Source organism: Opisthorchis viverrini (assembly GCF_000715545.1).
Source record: "Opisthorchis viverrini unplaced genomic scaffold opera_v5_136, whole genome shotgun sequence".
Classification (NCBI taxonomy): Eukaryota; Metazoa; Platyhelminthes; class Trematoda; order Opisthorchiida; family Opisthorchiidae; genus Opisthorchis; species Opisthorchis viverrini.
In genome coordinates this window covers 514,009-537,057 of record NW_008751793.1, presented here as the reverse complement: position 1 = coordinate 537,057, position 23,049 = coordinate 514,009, and the positions used below count along the sequence as shown (strand labels likewise).

At 46.4% G+C, this 23,049-nt stretch overlaps 2 protein-coding genes across 2 annotated transcripts; one reads left to right on the top strand and one right to left on the bottom strand.

Annotated features, from left to right (window-relative positions):
* Positions 1 to 4,597: 4,597 nt before the first annotated feature.
* On the bottom strand, positions 4,598 to 14,978 carry T265_14065 (hypothetical protein; the record flags this gene model as incomplete). The annotated part of the gene is given in 6 exon segments (XM_009171863.1): positions 4,598 to 4,780; positions 4,786 to 4,863; positions 8,099 to 8,256; positions 8,428 to 8,646; positions 13,007 to 13,157; positions 14,706 to 14,978. Coding segments are annotated over 6 exon segments (1,062 nt in total).
* Positions 8,915 to 12,148, top strand: T265_06551 (hypothetical protein; the record flags this gene model as incomplete). The annotated part of the gene is made up of 1 exon (XM_009171847.1): positions 8,915 to 12,148. The coding sequence occupies one exon, from the start codon at positions 8,915 to 8,917 to the stop codon at positions 12,146 to 12,148; it is 3,234 nt and encodes a 1,077-aa protein (XP_009170111.1).
* Positions 14,979 to 23,049: the final 8,071 nt, after the last annotated feature.

Below are 23,049 nucleotides of genomic sequence, written 5' to 3'. Positions count from 1 at the left end.
CAGTCCACGTTGGGTTCAAGTAGAACATAAGGTTGACGGAAACTCGGGGACTACGCCCCGTACCATACTTATAAATGGTAAGCAGTGTGAGGAGATTTGGGGGTCCTTCAAAAAGATCCTGCCAGATAAATGAAGCCAGTCTACAATGAGAAACGAGTATAGATGAGTAGATTTGGGACAAAGACCGGTCTGTTTTTACACAACCAAGAAGGCAAACGGTCGTTTTTGCAAATGGTCACAGGTACCGCAGGCTTTCGACATATTCGGTGCTACAGTCCAATCTCGTCCAAAACAGATTTAAATGATCAGATGTTGCACAACACAAGCATGCGGAGTGTATCCATGATAACAGTACAAGTAGATGGCTTGAATTACGCCCTGTGGTGACTGGAAGTAAACATGTGGTTCGCTTCACTCAGTTTGTGCCTTAGTTTTCTTTTTTGATTTCAAATGATGCTAGATGTCGGCCCAGTCAAAGCGAACAGGAAAACGGGGTTCGTGCGGCACGCTCTGCTTCAAAAGTGCGGTTAATACCTGCATGCTGTTCACAGCTGATCAGAATTGATCATATCCGCATCCGTGTCAGAGGAACATTGGCTTTAGACAGCTATGGACGAGGGAATTGATGCTGCCATTTGATCACGTGACTATTAACCTATTGGCGTGAACCTGGTAAATGCCGCTCACGAAGCGAACTGCTGGGCCGGGCGAACGGATCAATAACCACCTGATCAACAATCGACAAATGCAGTTGAGCCAACAATACTCCAACACAGTGTTGTTGCGCACGCAAAAGTCACGGTAACTCCACCAGTATCACGTGGATGGGATTTTCTTAACATTGAAGTAACTGTAAAAATTGCACATGCTCTACAAAAGATGAAGTGATCTGGACAAATTTGTACATAAATGTTCTCTACATCATACACGGTGCATAAATCTCAAGGACAGAAAGAACCGCCACTTCGTTTTGATTGCTCGGTGAGGCTGAAGTAACCGGTTGAATGGGTGTCATATAATTTAGTATTCCTGACTCCACCGAATAGATTGTTTTTGCCGAAGAAAGGCATTTTGACGTATGTGCCGCCAGCACAGACAGTCCGAAACTTCCGGAATTTGAATTCGACATATGCTCATATACAGTCATTTGCAAACTAATTTGGTTTTTCGAGAGACTCACCTGGAACCCAGCTGAATATCTCGTTTGTGATGTTTTCAGGCAACTGACCGTGCTGGGTTCCAGGCCCAGGCCGCATCATGTTTCATTCGTTACGATATTCGAGATATCGCGATACATGTATATCTTTGTAACATACTACTCATAAGGTTGTCGACGGAATTTCAGCAACCTTATGAGTAGTAGCACACTACAAAGATGCAGACACGTGCTTGTCTGAGCTGGACGTACACCTCGTAAGATACGACAGATACGGCACCGCACTGCAGTACAGTCCCAAACCGTCAGTTTGCACCTGGCACTTACATATTGCTGGAAACTGCTCTGTTTCAACGATTGCAGACTTGATTATTAGGTGACGCAGGTGACTGTGATTCAAGCGAATTTGCGTGATGATTCAAAAAACCGTGTTGTCCAAACAGTGGTCCGGGAAATCCCGACACTGTTGACGCACACCGAGTTACCTGGATAGTCTATAAAATGAATCATTGATTTGGTAGTCAACTCAGTTTTTCACAGCCAACGTGTCCCAATATGCCTCAGATGTTCAAATCGCACCCAGATTAAAGTGTATCCTTCGGGATCCCAAGAAATCTTTGACAACCTTGGGTTCGTAAGTCGTATCACTTAGTGGGCAGCCACTTACCACAGGCTTCAACGACGCAACGCCGGTCAACCTGCTCTTGCGGGGTTGCTCTAAATTTTCGCAGAACACTCCATTATTGATATCTATTGATATGTCGTATTTCTCAGGGTTTTAGTCGTCCCGAATCGTACAGCTGTAGCACTCTTTCGGTGCTTAACTGCCATGCCACCCGAAGGAAGAACGAGGGCTGGGGAACTGCCAGGTTGCCCAAGCCTAGGCAGAGGAAGTCGAGAGGCAGAGGTTGGGTTCGAACCGCGAACCTTGCGGTCAGTAAATTCGCGCTCTAACCACTTGGACCATCTCGTCCCGAATGCACTGACCCTCACCAAATTTGCAAGCACATGTACGACAGCTCAGTGATTGAGACTGGAAGGTTCTCGGTACAAACCCATCCCCTGGCATCTAGACTACTCCTGTCCAGGCATGGGCAAACGAGTAATATCGGAGTCCCCAAGTGTCCTGATGGTGACATGGCAGCTAGGCACTGAAAAGGCATTCCAGCTTCAAGCTATTTACTGAATAAAAACAGAAACTTTGCAGTGTTATTCCAGTCAGAATTTGTTCCTGATTTCTCTGCAGCCTCAGCCAGCCTGATTAACTCAAATAAAATGGCCAGTTGGCCCTTCGGTTATTCCTTAGCGTGGTAATAACTTCAAGTAATGATACGCTCTTTTAAATAAACTGGTTCTGAAGACGTCTAAGAATTAAATCCTAAAAATGGAATTCGATGGTCTTAGATGAAAGTGATACGACAATACCTCCGAACTAGGATCACCCATAGGTTATGGCCCAAATGTTTCGGACTGGATNACTCAGTTTTTCACAGCCAACGTGTCCCAGTATGCCTCATGTGTTCAAATCGTACCCAGATAAACGTGTAGCCTTCGGGATCCCAATAAATCGTTGACACCCGTGGGCTCGTAAGTCGTATTACTTAGTGGGCGGTCACTTACCACAGGCTTCAACGACGCAACGCCGGTCAATCTGTTCTTGCGGGGTTACCTTAAGTTTTCACAAGACACCCGATTAACATGTCTATTACTATGTCGTATTTCTCAGGGTTTTGGTCGTTCGAATCGTACAGCTGTAGCACCCATTTGGTGCCTAACTGCCATGCCACCCGAAGGAAGCACGAGGGCTGGGGTACTGCCAGGTTGCCCAAGCCTAGGCAGGGGAAGTTGAGAGGCAGAGGTCGGGTTCGAACCGCGAATCTTTCGATCAGCAAATTCGCGCTCTAACCACTTGGACCATCTCGTTCCGAATGCACTGATCCTCACCAAATTTGCAAGCACATGTACGACAGCTCAATGATTGAGGCACGAACTGACCGACTGGAAGGTTCTCGGTACAAACCCACCCCCTGGCATCTAGACTACTCCTGTCCAGGCTTGGGTAAACGAGTAATATCCCAGTCCCCGCGTGTCCTTTTGGTGATATGGCAGCTAGGCACTGAGAAGGCATTCCAGATTCCGGCTATTTGCTGAATGAAAACTGGAACTTTGCAGTGTGATTCCAGTCAAATTTTGTTACCAATTTCTCTGCGGCCTCAGCCAGTCTGACTAACTCGAATAAAATGGCCGGTTAGCCCTTCTGGTAGTCCTTAGCGTGGTAATACCTTCAAGTAATGGTACGTTCTTTTAAATAAACTGGTTCTGAAGACTTCTAAGAATTAAGGCCTAAAAATGGAATTCAGTGGTCATAGACGAACGTGGTACCACAATACCTCCGAAGTAGCATCACCCATAGGTTATGGCTCAAATGTTCNATAAATGTTCTCTACATCATACACGGTGCACAAATCCGAACCGTCACTCCGTTTTCATTGCTCGGTGAGGCTGGAGTAACCGGTTGAATGAATGTCAATCAAATTAGTATTCCTGACTCCACCGAATAGATTGTTTTTCCCGAAGAAAAGCACTTTGTCGTATGTGCCGCCAGCACAGACAGTCCGAAACTTCCGGAATTTGAATTCGACATATGCTCATATACAGTCATTTGCAAACTAATTTGGTTTTTCGAGAGACTCACCTGGAACCCAGCTGAATATCTCGTTTGTGATGTTTTCAGGCAACTGAATATCTCGTTTGTGATGTTTTCAGGTAACTGAATGTACTGCCCCAGGCCGTCTCATGTTTCATTCGCTACGATAGTCGAGATATCGCGATACATGTAAATCTTTGTAACGTACTACTCATAAGGTTGTCGGCGGATTTTCAGCAACCTTGTGAGTAGTACATTACAAAGATACAGACACGTGCTTGTTTGGGCTGGACGTACACCTCGTAAGATATGACAGATACGGCACCGCACTGCAGTACAGTCCCAAACCGTCAGTTTGCACCTGGCACTTACATGTTGCTGGAAACTGCTCTGTATCAACGATTGCAGACTGGATTATTAGGTGACGCAGGTGACTGTGATTCGAACGAATTTGCGTGATGATTCGAAAAACCGTGTTGTCCAAACAGTAGTCCGGGAAATCCCGACACGGTCGACGCATACCGAGTTACCTGGATAGTCTATAAAATGAGTCATTGATTTGGTAGTCAACTCAGTTTTTCACAGCCAACGTGTCCCAATATGCCTCAGATGTTCAAATCGCACCCAGATTAAAGTGTATCCTTCGGGATCCCAAGAAATCTTTGACAACCTTGGGTTCGTAAGTCGTATCACTTAGTGGGCAGCCACTTACCACAGGCTTCAACGACGCAACGCCGGTCAAACTGCTCTTGCGGGGTTGCTCTAAATTTTCGCAGAACACTCCATTAGCACGTCTATCGATATGTCGTATTTCTCAGGGTTTTAGTCGTCCCGAATCGTACAGCTGTAGCACTCTTTCGGTGCTTAACTGCCATGCCACCCGAAGGAAGAAGGAGGGCTGGGGAACTGCCAGGTTGCCCAAGCCTAGGCAGAGGTCGGGTTCGAACCGCGAACCTTGCGGTCAGTAAATTCGCGCTCTAACCACTTGGACCATCTCGTCCCGAATGCACTGACCCTCATCAAATTTGCAAGCACATGTACGACAGCTCAGTGATTGAGACTGGAAGGTTATCGGTACAAACCCATCCCCTGGCATCTAGACTACTCCTGTCCAGGCATGGGTAAACGAGTAATATCCCAGTCCCCAAGTGTCCTGATGGTGACATGGCAGCTAGGCACTGAAAAGGCATTCCAGCTTCAAGCTATTTACTGAATAAAAACAGAAACTTTGCAGTGTTATTCCAGTCAGAATTTGTTCCTGATTTCTCTGCAGCCTCAGCCAGCCTGATTAACTCAAATAAAATGGCCAGTTGGCCCTTCGGTTATTCCTTAGCGTGGTAATAACTTCAAGTAATGATACGCTCTTTTAAATAAACTGGTTCTGAAGACGTCTAAGAATTAAATCCTAAAAATGGAATTCGATGGTCTTAGATGAAAGTGATACGACAATACCTCCGAACTAGGATCACCCATATGTTATGGCCCAAATGTTTCGGACTGGATGTGGCCTGCCGGGGGGACTTGATTCAACCGTATGCACAATTCAATCTGCGAAAGTTTCGAGTGAATTTATCAAAGTAATGACATCCGCAACACGGGACACACACGTTTTCAAAGACCATCCTTGGCGTACTTTATTCACCCCCAATTCACGGCGTCGAAAGCTGTTGCATAATGCGATAACAGAAATTCTAATCTTTCGAAATAGTTAATATATGAGACTGTACACAGTACTGTAAAAAGAAGTGACGGTATGCAGACATTATCTGTTTCAAACTTTGGAGGTTTGTTTGCTAATTTCTTCTTTGAGATTCAGAATGACTTCAAAGTAGATGCCGAATTCAGAGATGCTACTCGCTCAATGAAATTGCAGACGGTCCCTGCAACCATACTTCATCAACAAAGTCCCTCCTAGCTAGGATCACCCCTGTGGATACTTTTTCGACAGGATAAAAATGCACATTCGTAACGCTTGAAAAAGAGAACTCTTAAGCAGAGATGACATTCGGTGCAATTAAGCGTGATGAAAGTAATGCACTATTCACAAGGTTGCTGACAACTCCTCGACAGCCCACGACCGGTTTCGCCCTTCTTGGGGCTCATCAGGTAGACGCAGTCCCAGAAGAAATTGATGAAATGTATGCCAATTTGGTTTTGACGAGACACTCGGAACCCGACTGGATCTCTCGTTTATGATAAATGAAGCCACTTGTAACATCACAAAAGAAAGATTCATCTGGGTTCCAGGTGAGCCTCCCTTCAAAATCAAACTGGCATACAAATGAGTATGTTTCACTTAACATGATAAAGTTATTCCTTTTACGATTGCTGTTTTAAAGGGCCCACAGACGATGCATCTTCGACATCTTATCTCTTTTATAAAAACTTTCCTGGGTGATGGTCTTTGCAGAGAATGCTGTTTGTAACATTTCAGTCCTTGTTGGGAGGGAATGGCATGCAACTCCCGTGTTAGAGGTGAACCTAAATGCGAGTTGGCGTCTCAGATGGTGTCAATTTTGAAACAGGATATTGCCAAACCTTGATGTGTGATCAGATGGTCGCTGATCTGGACGAAAAGATCACTAATCGACACCCCCCACTAACCATATCTCGACACATGGACCTACCAAACCTAACTTGGATAAACGCTCCCTTTCTTGAGAGGGGGGGGGGGAACTTATTGGAAAGTTTGGTGTGAAAAGCGGTGCAGAAATGAAGACTGAATACCAAGTGGGTGAGAGTGAGTGAAATTCCATGAACTTGGAAAAAATCTGGTACAATCACCAAAATATCACGATAAAAGGGGTCATTGAGAATGTAGCCAGGGACCTCTGGCTTCTCAAACAAGTTCCATACGATTTACGACAAAAGAACGGATCCTTCTGACTGTGCTGGTCAACAGATCTATCCGAAGTTTTGAAGACTTCACAGCATGTCATCTGGCGTATGTTAGTTGCAGCTTGCTATTGATCGTGCTGGGTAGTTTGCTTGCAAACGTTTCGTCATCAACATCGACAGCACACCGACCTACAAACAGAACTCGACGCGACTGGTCGCCATCAGTAGGCTGCAAGTAGTATTACACGTCTCTCACATTAATAACAGTTGTCAATTTGGGTTGTGATCCTGACTCTCACCGGATCAAACTGACACAATGATGGCTCAAACGAATCAAAGTCTGTGACCCCAAATAAAACTGAATTGCCAACCGGTTTAAAAGTGGCTATCATCGGCACACTCGTTAGAATTATGACGAAATGATGTGGAGACCAAAGGTCTTCAAAAAGTCACGAAAATCTCCACCAAATGGAGAGTTCTGTGGGGTAGAGCTTGGTCACGGTGTGTGTGTGTGTGATGTGACCGCCAGAGACTGACGTGGCGCTGTGTTGTTAATCCGTGGCTTCCGGAGAAAACGCAGAGCTGTTTGGTTGTTGGTCTGTTCGCCGAGCTTGGCGGTTGGATCGCAAACGTTTCATCACCAACCGAGGTGACATCGTCAGTGCAGGGTTGAGTGCACCCGAACTATTTACATTCCACAACATTGCTAAAACGCAGAACATTACTTATGTGAGTGGGCACTGAGGAGTTCTTCACCACTGGCGAGAAGTGGTAGGTCTCCCCCCGTAGACATTCGCTAGCTGCATACCGCTGATCACTTCTAACAGGGATGAAACGTGTGTTGGATTCCCCCAAAGCATCAGAACAGCACAACTATTGAATGATCGAGAAACCGTTGAACGAATGAGCAACCACAAATCAAAGTAAACGAGTGAACAAAAAACACTTAACTGCAAACAAATCCAATTTTAACGAAAGTCTCAAATAAATCTGAGTTCGATATCTCATGTATGACAGTCTTGAAATAAATGTGCTGCACAAAATATCTTCGTCATCGACGGTATGACATCTTTGCCCAACAGTGATGCTTCACTGCCATAAAACCATGATTTATTTGAAAGCTTCGTTTTAAGGAAGCACCCTAAAGGTAACTACTCACATCACAAGGTTAAACACTTCGGCAGCTCGGTTTCGCCCTTGCTGCGGATTATCAGTTGGGTACAGTCCTCAAGTCAAACTTCAGTCAACCTTACATTGTACAAAATTTGAAAGATGAACTCTGCTGCGCACCAGTTTGGTTTACACGGAAAGTTGAACTAAACCGGAGAATGTCCAGTAAAGGTGGACGGAAACTCGAGAACTGCGCCTACCTGATGAGCCCCAAGAAGGGCGAAACCGGTCGGGGGCTGTCAAAGAGTTTTCAGCAACCTTGTGAATAGTTTCCCCTATGAAAATACACTACGATATCTCGAACATCGTAGCTGAAACACGAGGCGGCCTGTGTTCAGCGCATTCAGTTGTAGAACATCATAAAGGAGAGGTTCAGTCGATTCTCTCGTGAAAACCAAATTGATTTGCAAATTAGTGTAGTTCTTGAAAACAGTCCAATTTGGGTCTGCGTGAAACTAATGTGCTTCAACGGGGGCGAAATCAATTGTTGGCTGCTGGAGGGTTCTCAACAACCTCGTGAGTAGTTTCCTTCATGATTGCAATGAACGCGTAAATGAGGGAGACAAGGAGGGTAGAAAATAAGAAACAATGAAGCTTCATTGATTGATTGGCTCACCAGACAAGTAGAATAAAATAAAACGTTCAGAGGTAGCACCCTTGCGGTGCCTAGATGCCATGTCACACGGAGAAAGCACCAGGGCTGGGATACTGCCAGGGTGCCCTAGCCTAGACAGGGGAAGTCGACAGGCAGAGGTCGGGTTCGAACCACGAACCTTCCGGTCAGTAAATTTACGCTCCAACCGCTGAGTCGTCTCGCTCCCAGAAAACGTATCAGCTGACCGTTATTGATCGACGCTGATTTTTCAAAATCTCATGGGTCCACTCTTTGTCTTCCGCCAGGCGGTTACCTCACCGCTGAGGACGAACAGTTGTGTGGTTCTATACACGAATGATAAGAAATGCGTGCTTGGTACCGAGGCTGGAAAACCTTCGAACAAACTGCGATTCACACGCATCTACTGACTGACCTTTTTGGAGGAAATCGTAGTGGACTTGCAGTCCTACGAATCTACTTCGGCGTGCTACGTCGTGTGCTAGAAGCCATGGAAGTCCAATCCAGCTTTCTGACCGATTATTTCAATCAACTCTGGTTGTACCGAACCAAACGACAATTTCGTGTCGCTCTCAAATTCTTCATCACTTCCTGCGTGTTTTTGGTCCTCGAACCGGGATTGCTATGTCCGATCGATAAACAAGCTACAAACTACTATCTTTACCTGTTATTTGGGTTCTATATTTTTATCTATTTGGCCACCTTTCGGACGTGGACTCACACAATCTACACGTATATGGGGTTAGCCACAGGTATAATCAATCTGAGCATACACTTTGTGCTGCGATGCTACAGTGCGTCCGGGAACCATGTGCCCGTTTCCCTTCTGTTTACAGGAATATTGGCACTTTTTGTTGTGCTTCCAATCTGTCTGGAACTCGTATTATCTCTCACGTTATTGTACTTTGTCGTCCTTGGACAGTTAAATCAAATGTACGAGCGATCGTTGAGGTCGCGAAACATCTCGTCCATAGATGGTCCACTAAGGGTGGAGAATTTGCCCACATGGTTCACGTTCGATCTGAGTCGTGTGATACACATGTATCATCTTGGTGCGAATCGTTCGAACAAGGTAGTTTACATGCGATGTTTTTTGTGGGTATTGGTTATATTCATCGGTTTGTATGCACGATTTTGGAACACGTTACGAAAACGATTTGCCTTTTTGAAACTCGGCACGAGCGTCCAAGCAAGGTGTCAAACGAACCGGGCGCATGAGGGGAGTTCCCACTGGATAGAGACCATTATGCCGAAACACGTGAGTGCGGAATACCAACGATTGCGCCGACTCCACGAACATCACGACGTGTCCGAGTGGTTCTACATGCAAACATTCGATTGCATCTCGATCATGTTTGCCGATATTGTTGGGTTTACCAATATGAGTTCGAAGTTGACCGCACTTCAAATTGTCGTCATACTGGGCGACTTGATCAAACAATTTGACGAGGTGTGTGAATCCACACGTTGTGAGAAGTTGGGCACGTTGGGCGATTGCTATTATTGTATGGCTGGTGGACAAGACCCGAATCAACCGCATGCCATGTGTTGCATCGAGATGGGTTTGGCTTTGTGTGAAATTTTGCGCCGATTCAACGAAGAAAGCCAACAGTCGGTCAACATGCGCGTGGGCATTCATACGGGGATTGGGCATGCGGCCATCTTGGGCTGTGATCGCTTCCGGTACGATGTCTACTCGTACGATGTCCGTATTGCCAATGAGCTGGAGTCAACCGGTCGACCTGGTTTTATCCATATCAGTCAGTCCACTTACGAAGAGGTGAAGGATATGTATGTGGTCGTCCCCGGTCCCGATTTGGTTGTGGACAAACGTGAGCATTCGTTTTTGTTCGAACAGACTGCCGCCAAGGTCAACATACCGACCTACTTTATTCAGGCTCGAGAAAATCGTGTGTCCAGAACCAGCAGTGTGTACGAAAAGTACGCACAGTCAAGGAGACGGACACACCGTCAAGTTGCGAGTGACCAATCGGAACCGAGTGCACTCAACTGGAGTTCCATCAGTTCAAACGAAACCACTGATCATTCAAGTTCCAGTTCGGAATCGGACATTCTGGATCCCGGCGTCGAATGGCTTGAGTTCGAACTATCCCCGGAGGCGTTGGCAGACATCAAACTAAGTCATCAGACCAGCGCGATGCATTTGCGTCGTGATATCGAACTGATCCAGGATTTACGAACCGACCCGGCCAAACAGCATTTGCTGTTCCAAGCACCCCCATTGGACGGGGTACTTTTGCGCTTCCTCAATATGGAAATCGAATGGCACTATCAGATACAAAAACGGTTCCGCATTGGTCCGACTTTCGTGGACTCGGAAAAATTGGCTCAAGTGATGGATGCTTTTGTGTTCTTTCTCATCAATCTAATGATGTCCACCTTCGGCATGTTGGTTGTCCCGAAATTCGGACTGGCCTTCTTCTATGTGATCACATTCGCTCTCTCCTGCTTCCTTCTGTTCACAGCAATTTTCACCGGTACAACCTATCCAGACCGAATCAAATCGAAATGGTTACGCAAATATTATCAGCTGTGTACCAGACAAATTGTCTACGAACTGCTCACAGGTCTGTTCACGTGCTTGCCCACTTTGATCATTCTGATCTATCGTCACACGTTTTTCACGTTGGAGCGACCGGAAATTCGAATGTGGTGTTTCAGTTCGTTCAATCTCGTCGCTTTGATTGTTCACTGTATTCCGTCTTCATCGGCCTCCTGGGCAAGATGTACGTGCTGTGTGTTCAGCTACTTTGTCCTGCTCGTGCACCAATTCGTCCACATCACTGGCACGCAAAACCTTCCACTATGTCTGCACAAAATCATACTGTTCAACGGACTACCTCTGGACCGGTGGTCGTACGTGCAACAGTTTGAACAATTTCTCTGTTTTTTCCTAGTGATGCAACTCACACGTGAGACCGAACGGATTTGCAAGCTTTGTTTTTTCGTACACCGTGAGGCTCAAATCGAGAGTGAGGCGGCCGAAAAGGCAATGTCTGAGGCTAACGAGCTCCTGTTCAACATTGTTCCAGCCTATGTGTTTGAGGAACTTCGCGAAGGCGGTAAAGATGATCTATTCAACCCACAGGTCACACTACACTATGCGGTCGCTCATCCAATGGTCGGTGTCGCTTTCGTGTCCGTCGCCAATTTTTTCTCACAAATCTATCGCGAGGATTTGGGAGGCGCAGAACGCTCGCTACATTTGTTACACACAATTATTTGCACGTTTGACAAACTACTGAGACATCCGGATGCAAAACACGTGGAAAAGATCAAATCAATGAACGAAAACTACATGGTTGCGTCGGGGTTGAACCGCAAAGAAATAGAGCAGAATGCGGACAAAATGCGTCATTTGTGCACTCTGATGACCTACTGTTTCATGCTTCGTAAGGCGCTGTTCGAAATCCGTGTTTATGACCGGAAGGAGATGGGATTTCTGCGAGCCAAGATCGGTTACAATATTGGACCGGTGACGGCGGGTATTATCGGAACCACCAAGCTGCACTACGATATTTGGGGAGACACGGTCAATGTGGCAAGTCGAATGTGTTACACCGGAGTCCCCGGGCCGATTCAAGTATCAGAAGATGTGAAAAACATGTTGAAAGATCGATTTCATTTTGTCTATCGAGGGGAGTTTTTCGTCAAAGGCAAAGGTATGATGAGAACGTATATATGTGAGGAAGGAGAAACCTAGTTCGAGCGTGATAAAGTTCCCGACGTTGTTGTCCTTCTGTACAGTTTGAAGAATAAATTTACTTTGTATGGGAACGCGTTCTTTCTGTAGGACGGCGGTCTTCGGACCCTTGGGAAGTATATTCGTATATTCTGGTTTGAACAGTGATTCGGGTCCGACGGGATGATTGTGAAACTACCGAAATTCGGTTTGTCCAAGTTCATCAACACTGCATATCTTTGATCGTGACGGGATTCGAACCCGGAACGTCTGGAGAACGACGTGCACACCACGATTTCAAAAACGAACCCGATTTGCTAAAGGCCTAGAACGACACGGGAATTTGTCGATCAGCTGACCCACTTGCCGAAACTTTTAACGAACCCGATTGCTGAAGGCCTAGAACGACACGGGAATTTGTCGATCAGCTGACCCACTTGCCGAAACTTTTGTGACTCGCAGACTGAAATCGAAAGATCCACTTGCCTAATGTGTGGCCCGGCAAAAAATGAGTGACAATTACGGAAGCCCATGGGCTGCAATGCCCTTTGAAAGATAGAGCTGCCTAGCTGCATTTCACTGAAGAGATGAGAATATTTTGGTACCTGCACATAACGTTCATGCTATCAGGCGATGTAAATTAATGCTTAAATTCATGGGCACGATCGTAGTAAGCATGTTTGAATCTCATCCTTCTAAAGTGCACTTTTCTGTCGGTTTACTTTGCGCCATTTAGAAACAGACAGTGATAAAAACGGGAGGTTGCACTCAGGTTGGTACCCTCAAAAACACATCATACAGAATACATGGAAAACCGTTTGAAGTAGGTACAAAGTTGCTCTCCGCGTGATGGTCCAAGTGGTTAGAGCGCGAATTTACTGACCGCGAGGTCCGTGGTTCGAACCCGACCTCTGCCTCTCGACTTTCCCTGTCTAGGCCTGGGCAACCTGCCAGCACCCCAGCCCTCGTGCTCCCTTCGGGTGGCATGGCAGCTAGGCACCGAAAGGGTGCTACAACTGAACGGTTTTTTCTGTCACTTCGCGCTGGGGTGATGTTGAATGAGGGCAACTACTGACCCGCTACAAGAGATGTAAAAACGATCTCGAAGTTACGTGAAACGTCACGTGATCACTCGGATGAACAGTTAGGGATTCACCTCCGATTTCCGAAGCATTTGACCGTCCGAGCAGATAAGTCTGTTTTGGTTCTATTCAAGCACAAAATAGCGTTGGTGCAAACATGGGGGCTAGGCTTGGAAGGGGCAAAAACGGAAACAAACTCGCCGAAATCCCTTGGCTGTTTCAGCTCTGGGATCAGGTGATTGGGTGAACCAATTTTGTTGGCCACTTTTGGATTGCCCGAGACAGAATGAGCTCACAAATAGCAGTCAGACCGTGCTTTGAGAAGAGCAGCTTAAGTTCTGCACGCAGTTCACGTTTGATACGCTAAGGAGGCCCCAGTGGAAGGACAGATTGAAAGCAGCATTGGACGAAAAAGCAAACACCGGTTAGTCAAGTGCACAACTCAATTGAGGGACAAATCTATTCCGGTTTAAAACAGATCCAGGAGTCCGTGTAGGAAACCACAAGCCCCACCACACCTGACATTCATGGGAAGGAAAATAAACCGGACTGTAGGGTGAGATCCCGACACCATCACATCGTCCACCCCCCAAGAACGACATTACAAGATGCAGTAGAGAATTTCACCCTAGACAGCTCAAATGAAGTGGCATGAATCTGGCCACAGCACTCCTTTAGTAAACGGAGCTATGAAGATGGATCGTGAATAGTGAGCCGCTTTCAGTCTCAGAAGTGTCTGAATGTAATTCTCTATTCAAGGGTCATCGTGTTGCCGGTACTGACGACCTTCCACCTGCTTTTGTCAAGAATGGTCCATGGGCAGTGTTGGTAGATGTCCCGAAGCTCAAGAACTTCCAGGTATTACGACAATAAGATGCGCGCCCTTGATAAGACATTCTGTACGAACTGTTGGTGGCAGGCTCCACCCCCCCTCTCCCGGTACCAACCAGTCTCGCCAAATTACCTTGGAACTCCACGTAGAATTGTGCCTAGGTTATCAAAACTTGTAGATACGATAACAAACACACAGCCACTGTGCGCTAGATGAATGAAGGAAGGATAGGTGTTCCACAGCGGTTGTGCCCTGACATATACTATCAGTAGTTGTATTAGCTCTGACGGAAGTGTGTCTGATGAAGTCAGTGCAAGAATCTCAAAGGTTCAAACCATGTTTGCTAAGTTGCGTCACTTGTGGCGTCAAAAAGGCATCTCACTGGATCTTAAGGGTTGTGTGTAGCGGGCTACAGTAATGGCTGTGTTGTTGTATGAGTGCGAGACATGGCCTCTGCGGAGAGATGATGTGAGGCGTCTTCAGGTTTTCGAAGACCGATGCCTCAGAAGCGTGGCTGGTTGTGGATGGCGTCAGCGCGTCAGTAACGAGGCGATTAGAAAACGGGTATTTGGTTGTGCTGCAGGCACCTCAATCCGGGAAAACATCCAGCATCATCGACTACGATGGCTCGGTCATGTGCTACCTATGCCGAAATATCATCTACCGAAACGAGTCTTGTTTTCCGTGCCTCCTTCAGGATGGCGCAAACCTCGAGGTGGACAGCACATGACTTGGCAGAAGGGTGTGCAAGAGACCACGAAGGGTTTGGGTGTTGTCCGCCTTCCAGGATGGGGTCCCCGTGATCCCGCCTCTGGTTGGCTGTAGACATTGCAAGAAATGAAGACCAATCGATATCGGTGGTGTTCGTGCGGTCAGTTTCTTTCCAGATTGTCTGATTGAACGGTTGGAGGTGTAGGCACATCAGAATTCTTGACATAGGTTAGCATTAGGTCCCCTCCCCCACCAACTCTTATTCTCTCCTGTTCACTATAAGGCTTTCAATATAATAACGAGACGTGTCTTGTGGTTGTACGGCAGTGAAGAATCAGTGCCAACACTGATGTTGCTGTCTTTGATGATGGCGATGCTATCGACATCCCTACTTGCACCTGTCTAGACAGCGCCATTAAACTTACCTGGAGCGAAGCTGGTCGACAAACCTCGCGCTTTCTCGAACTTTCACTGGACCATTTGCGATTTGTGTTGCATTGAAATGCACACCTTCTGTTCCTGGTAGTCTTCCATCAATAGTCAGGGTACGTTTTGAAACGGACCTCCTGGCCTCATCAGTATCACGGACAAAAACACCAGAGAAGAACACTGATGTTTCACTGCTGTAAAGCCGCTTGAATGGAAAAGAAAGTGGGACGGAGAGGGAACACAAGACTAGCTTACCAAAAACACGCGATATAATTACACATCCAGCGCTCAGTCACTCAGGGTAGAAATTCACTACCGACTACCAGTAGTTCAATTAGTAAATCGCAGTTTGTTTTCGCTAGATGCTGAACTATTCAAGAAGGACGGAGTGGTCTTATCCCCGTCTCGACGAGTTTACCGCTAACACTCAGGTCATCACCATCATCATCATCATCGACAGCATGACATCAGTCAGTGACACCGATGCTTCAATGCCGTAAAATAATCGTTCAGCTGTAGCACCCTTTCGATAACTGGCTGCCATGCCACACGTAGGAGAAACGGGAGATGGGATACTGCCAGGTCGCCCAAGCCTAGACAGGGGCTGTCGAGAGGCAGAGGTCGGGTTCGAACCACGGACCTTCCGATCAGTAAATTGGCGCTCTAACCACTAGGTCCATCTCAACCGATCAGCCTAATTAGGTGGTCGGTTAGATGCTAAATCGTACGCCATTATGCTGATTGCTTAGAGTCGGCGACTGATCCGGCAGATTTCCCCATCAAATCCACTTGAGAAGTATTCATACATGGATACCAAGGCCAGTTTATCTGACAAAAAGAACGAAAACCTCAGGTAAGTTTTCCACTCATCTTGTCGGTTTTCTCAAACAAATGAGAATATCTGAAATGGGGTAGTTTCTAATGCGCGGGCATGGACATTCAAGATGATGTGAGATGCGAACTGCTGATGATCCCGTGTAAGGATGAAACAGATGTACAGTGTTTCTCGGCTTTTCAGCATAGACCGACTGAATGTACTGTATGAAATCTTCACCGTAATTCCTAAATCACCTCACACTACTAACAATCTGTAAGTAGCTCAAAGAACAAAAAACTTCCATATGGGAAGTTGTTGCTCGAGGAGTCGGCCAACACGTGTGACCGCGTGATGTGGATACCGCGACTGAAAAATGAGCGGCGCTGTATCCTATCCAGGTGCGAGTTAATCACACTACTGATCAGCCGGTCATGGCCGAACGGTTAAGTGTTCAAACTACTAGCCAGGAGGTCGCCGGTTCGAGACTCTGAGTTTCGTGAGATGCGGACTGCTGATGATTCCGCATGAGGATGAAACAGCTGTACAGTGCTTCCCGGCTTTTCAAAATGGATTGGATTCACTTACAGGATGATTTGAGCATCTAAGCATAACTGGTAAGAGATCCCGAACGTGGATTCGCACACAGGACGTGTTTTATCTGCGGTCTACTTGCTATACGTGTTCCGTGAACTGGTGGAGTTTGTTGGTCATCCTGTCCTGTGTGTGCCGCATCGGGTAACATGCGCAATGTGAAAGCACTAGGGGCGACTTTAGTTTGAAAGTTGAATGCATAAAAAAACACCTTGATCTGATGTGAGACAAAGTCACGAACATGATAACAACCACATCACTCAAGCCTGAACACCCTCACTTGTTCAGATGTGTCCAGCGTGCGCTGTCATGGTAACACACTCTCCTCGCATGTCAGATGTCCGGAGTTCTACCCCCCGACAAAAGATATGCACTGCTGATCATCTAATGACAGCGAAACTCGAGTCCAGTGCTCCCCTCTTTGGTTTGGACTCGCAAGAATGCGATAGGAGGACAAGCATTTAAGTGAGAGTGAATGTGTAATGCACACATTGAAAATTCCGAAACTACTTACAACAAGAGAGCATCTTCTTTTAATACACTACTCACAAGGTTGCTGAAAATTCATCGACAGCCCACGACCGGTTTTGCCCTTCTTGGGGCTNTTTTTCGAGAGACTCCCCTGGAACCTAGCTGAACCTCTCACTTGTGATGTTTCCAGGCAACTGAATGTGCTGCACCAGGCTGCCTCATGTTTTAGTCACTACGACATTCGAGATATCGCGATACATGTATGTCTTTGTAATGTACCACTCATAAGGTTGCTGAAATTCCGTCGACAGACCACGACCGGTTTCGCCCTACTTGAGGTTCATCAGGTAGGCATAGAGAGTATCTTCTCCTCACCAAAGTGGGGAAACACGGCACTCTGTGCTGTACCTGTACGTTGTTCGACCGGTTGACCGAAAAATTCACTCACATTTTCATCAGACTAGTGCTCTCTGCATGACCCTTAGACACTTGAATTAACTTGATTCGAGTAGAACATGAGGTTGACGGAAACTCTGGAACTGCGCCTACCTGATGAGCCTCAAGAAGGGCGAATCCGGCTGTGGGCTGTCGAAGAGTTTTCAGCTACCTTGTGAGTAGTTTCCTTTATGAAAAGATACTGCAATATCTCGAATATCGTGCCAACTGAAACGTGAAACGGCCTGTGTGCAGCACTTTCCGTTGTAGACTATCGTAAACGAGAATTTCAATTTAGTCTCTCTCAAAAACCAGATTGATTTACGAAAAAGTGTATTTTTCGATAACCTGGTTCATTTTCAAAATTATAGTTTGGAGGCGAAATTCCAGGGAGCAATACTATTTGAATTGAATAGCCCACTTATTCCTGCGATCAGCTTGCACCCGACTTCTGGGCTGCAGGTTACATGGGAATGATGGACACAAACAAGGCCAAAATTGCCGAGGCTTACAACGTGGATACACCGCTTGGACTATACCACTGAGCGCCAACTTTGGATCACTTCCTGTTCATCTCTGTACACCATAGTGAACGTAAAAGTATGACGCGACTGATCCAAAGGGTAGGTGAACCGCGTCCCAACGACTCTGCGATGCCCTAACGCAACATCCTTCTCGGAGGTCTTGTGCAACATCCACACAGAGAGAGAGGCAGGGGGAACTGCCACTATCCCACTGACCACGTTCCTCATCTGGCTTTCCATCACCGGGAGTTGCCTGAGTTTTGGAAGCGCGACTGAAAGTGAACCACCTCGAAAAACATCGGTTAGGGCTTTCAAGACCTATGTGTATTCATTCTATTACATCAAAGTCGAACAGCGCTGCTTTCAGTACAAAAATAGAACAATATTCGCGTGCGATTTATCCCTTACGGTTATGTCACTCGAAGCTGAGCATACGAGAATATGCTTAGCGCGACTACCCATCCGCTGACAAGCTTAGATTTGACAGAACCGTTCGACGATGGTTGGCCAATCCGTCTGTGGTTCTCTGAATCATCATGCTGAATTCAAGCGCGTCTCATGAAGTTGTTGTGTAGGGCAGAATGCACACCGTTTCCGTGTTGTGCATGACTATCAACGCGTCCATACACACGAATCTCATGAGATGTTGGTTTTTACCAGTCATATACGGGCTGCGCTATACACATTGATCGTTCTTCGTTGCCTGGGCAAAGTTGGTTGCGCCTCTCAGAGGTGATTTTGGCACCAAAACAGAGATTAATGACTTGGGTCGCATAAACAGGGGTTTTTTGCGGGACGAACTGCAGCTGGACAACTTACTTGGTTTCTGTTTCTCTTCAGCTCTTCATTGACCCCCTGTACTTAAGGCCGCTACACTACAGCATTCAACAGCTTCCACGTTGAAAAATCTGGCAAATATTGGGAAAGATCTGAATACCGTTCGGGACACCCTAGCTATGGATGTACGGATGCGGAACCCGAGTTTACAGAGTTCGGCCAAGGTAAAACAAATTCACTAAGTTGCTGGATAGACTGAAGGTCAACCAACCCACAAAAAATACTTATGATACGTTTGTCTGATTACTGCCGCCGAGCACAGCATCTTGCGCAGATTGGGCACAGATGCTCTTGAGAACTTTGAGATGGAACTCCGAACTCCTTACCCAAAATAGTTCGTGATTCCAATCCGCCTCCAATTTTCCAGTGTTCCCATTACGGCTTGGAACATCTGGTAGTTTTTAGGGCAGGGATTCGGTAAAGTCCTATCCCAGTTTATAAGTGAGTGTATAACACATTGTTAAATCTGACAAGTCGTTAACTACCATTCCTTGAGAGGAAAGTACAAATTTCGAATGGCTTGGCCGAGAGAACAGATAACCTCTTCATAACACAAGATGAAGCAGATGGAGTCAGTACTGAAGCACAATCTATTCCTTGCAATGTCTACAACCAGGCGTGGCAAGGGGGGATCGCCATCCTGGAAGGTGAATCGCACCAAAAACATATAAACTGTTCGTAATCCCAGACCCGTAAGTTGTTCACCCCGCAGTTTACGCCGCCCTGATGGAGACGTGGGGGACAATACTCGTCTCGGTAGATGATGCTTCTGCAAACGTAGCATATGGCCGAGTCATTTTGATTTACGTTGCTCGATGCTTTCCGGAATACTTGCTGCACAGCCAACTACCCGTTTTCTGATCAATTCGTCACAAATTCGTTGACATTATACGATAAGGACAACGCTTGCGAGACATCAGTGATCAAAAGCCAGAAGGAGTTCCAGGTCAACTCTTCGCAGATGGCATCTTGCTACCATTCAACAATGCAGCCCTTACAAGAGCCCGGTACAAAGAAAACTCTTTAGATCCACTTTTGATGTTAAAATTGATTCAAATTGACAGACATCATTCGTGTACTGACTTCGTCAGACGCACAACCGTCAGACGTAACGCAATTATTCTACAGCCTCCAGTGATTCGACTTGACTTGCAAGGGGATGCTCAGAGACTGCACATTCTGAAACCGAAATTTGCACTTTGAAGGTGCAAGATGTACGTGAAATAATGATATGATGTTGTCGGTTTATTCAGCATAGCTTGTGTTCGGGCTCTGCTTTCAGGCGCACTCCAGATCGAATTGGTTCAACCTACAACGATCTAAACTTCCGGCCTTCTCATTTCGTCGACGATGAATTCGAACGGAAATGGGGAAGGAGAGTGGACATACTTGCCGGACACCACGATCTGTAGGGAGAATTTTTAGAGAACCACGAAGTATGTTCACATTCCAGACCTGAACACTACATAGCAAATAAGACCGAAGTGTTCCGCACTGGTTGGGCTATGCGTGGAATTCCTCAGATAGAGTGGGTTCAGCCCTCCGAAATTTCCCGTCTTTCAGTGCCGTACAACTATTTGAATTTATTTGAATAAGGCGTAGAACAAGCATACAGCAAACAAGCGATATGTCTACAACTCCAATACTCAGTCGGACAATCTGGACATAAACTAACAGTATGAACGCCACTGACGTCGGTTTGACGTCACATTTCTCGGTATCTTCAGCTTAGCATGGGAGGGTCACGTGTGTCCTCTCCTGTAAGAGGAAGCCTATCCAGACGTCTCATGATAGCCCTCAGTTTCCTCTGTACATCTCTGGGTCTTGGGCACTCCGAATTAGGAATGGAAAACAACGCTTTTCTTGACTAAGGGTGATTCGGTGTGCGTGACCCATGGCCACTCACCTTAGTTTGCAGTGCTCGATTCATCCCCTAAGTAATAAGATGGTAAAATCGTTCGGCTGTATCACCTTTTCGGTGCCTAACTGCTATGCCACTGGAGCGAGGTACAATAGCTGAGGTGCTGCCAGGTAGGTACCCAAGCCCAGACAGGGAATTCGAAGTAAACCAAGCGGTTAGAGCGCGAATTTACTGACCGGCTCTCCTACAGCTAAACGATAGCACATAGGTGTGTACTAGTATCTGAATCACACTGTTTTACACCACACATGAATCTGATAAATTACACCTCGGAAAACCGATAAGGACGATGAAATTTTGCTCATCTGGAGCAGACCTTTTCAGTCACGTGATGATAGCCTAGTTCATCATATCGCAATTAGACACATTTTGGGGACTAGTTAACGAAAGTTTAGCTGATCGATAACTGTGGAATGTTTTGTCTCAGGATACAGTTGATCTTGTTGGTCTCCTTGACAGACATGACAATCGAATGGACGGTTACTTATAAGGTTACTATTAACCCTTCGATGGCCCATGACCAGCTTCGCCTTTTAAGGGGCTCATCAGCTAGGTACACCACCCGGGTTTCAACCAACCCTGTGTTCAACCTCAATACAAGATATGGACCTTTGTAATGGCAGAACAGTGAGCAGCTTATGGAGGTCTTGAGAAGGCGATCTGGTGTCATCGACTGTGGTTGCAAAACTTGGTAGCTTCACGTACAAAACATCCGTAAACTCGAGAACAATGCGCGATCTGGACATTCATCGGTTCGACAGTGTTCAAATTCGCGGTTAGGGAATGCAGCCTCAGGCAACTACCGCGGCCGCGACGAATCCAACGAAACCAAAGTCTATAAACCTGCACCGGGTCCTTCATCCAGGTTGGTACTGACGTCTTTGAGGTGGAAAGGTGGATCAGTACCACCAAATGGTATCCGTTGCTGGAAGTGAGCCTAGGTTGTAACCATCACTGGCTACACTACGAGGCACCTGTGAAGCCAACTCATCCTGTCACAGTCGCCGTAAACTAAACTAGGTAAGCTCACCTGAACAACGAATGGTATGCAGCCGCCGAACTACCGTAATTAGCAAGCCAATTTGACGTTAACCGCTAAGTCACTCGACCCTGACGAAGCCTACCTGCTGATCCCGAAGAAGGATGAAAGCGATGAAACCGGCTTCCATGAGGAAAATATGTACCCAAGTGAAATTGACACCGCCTTTGTGCATCACATCCGGTTGAAGAACATCATGAACCAGACATTCAGCTGAGTGTTCCGGCAAGAAAACCTAATTTACAAATAACTGTGTTTCACCCACTTATACCTATAAGTAGTGGTGGTGCAAAATATTCCCATTGCTTCGAAGAAATTACCAAAAGAAAACTGACTGCAATGCTTTGTGGTTGCAATAGGTTGTTCTTTTACCAGACGAGGGTTCAGGAAAGTGCCTGAAGCGGGAGCCACAGCCAGGATTAGCGAAATGGTTGGCCATACATCACCAGGCGACTTTACTCAAGCGCTAGTTGAGAGTCAATTTTTCGGAATCAGTTGTACATCAACGACATAATAGGACTGGACTGCATCCAGAGAAGGCAGCACCGCTCAATTCGCAGTTACCGGACAGACGTCTACTGGAAGCATAGAAGCATTGCACAGCTGTTTCATTCGTGTTGAGAATTCCCACCCAAGAGCGTTCGGCGTCCAACGAGCGACTTCGAACATGAGGAAGAGTAATCCTCAGCTTCGGTAGCGGAGTACCAACGGTAAGTATTGGTGCTCCATTGCCATACAACCACGGTGGGATTAGTCCAGGAAGTGACAGCACTCGTCGCTGAGTTCAGTTAGTGTTGCTAACCGAGTGAAGATGGCAAAACAAGAGGCATGAAGAGCCCACGCGACTCTGACTGTAACTGTCTGAATTCCGAGTAGCCATGTCATAACATGTTCTTTCAGAATTAATTACCAGAGCTTTCTTTCATGGGTGATATAGCAGCAACCAAAGCATATATTCCGATCATAGGCAAGAAGACCACTCGAGTCATCGACCAAAGCATTTGACTGAAGAAATCAAAGGCACTTCAGTGGCAGTCTACGTGGGGCCGCCAGAGTAGCCGAAATACCAGGGACCTCGATTAAACATCCCCAAATATGGAGATCCATGGGGATCATTGTCACATATTCAACTATTTTCAATGACGTCCCCATCCTACAATTATTAAAATTACATCACGTTGTCACCTGTTGACTAGCTCCTCAAGTAACGACCTTTCAGGCTAAAGTTTCGCT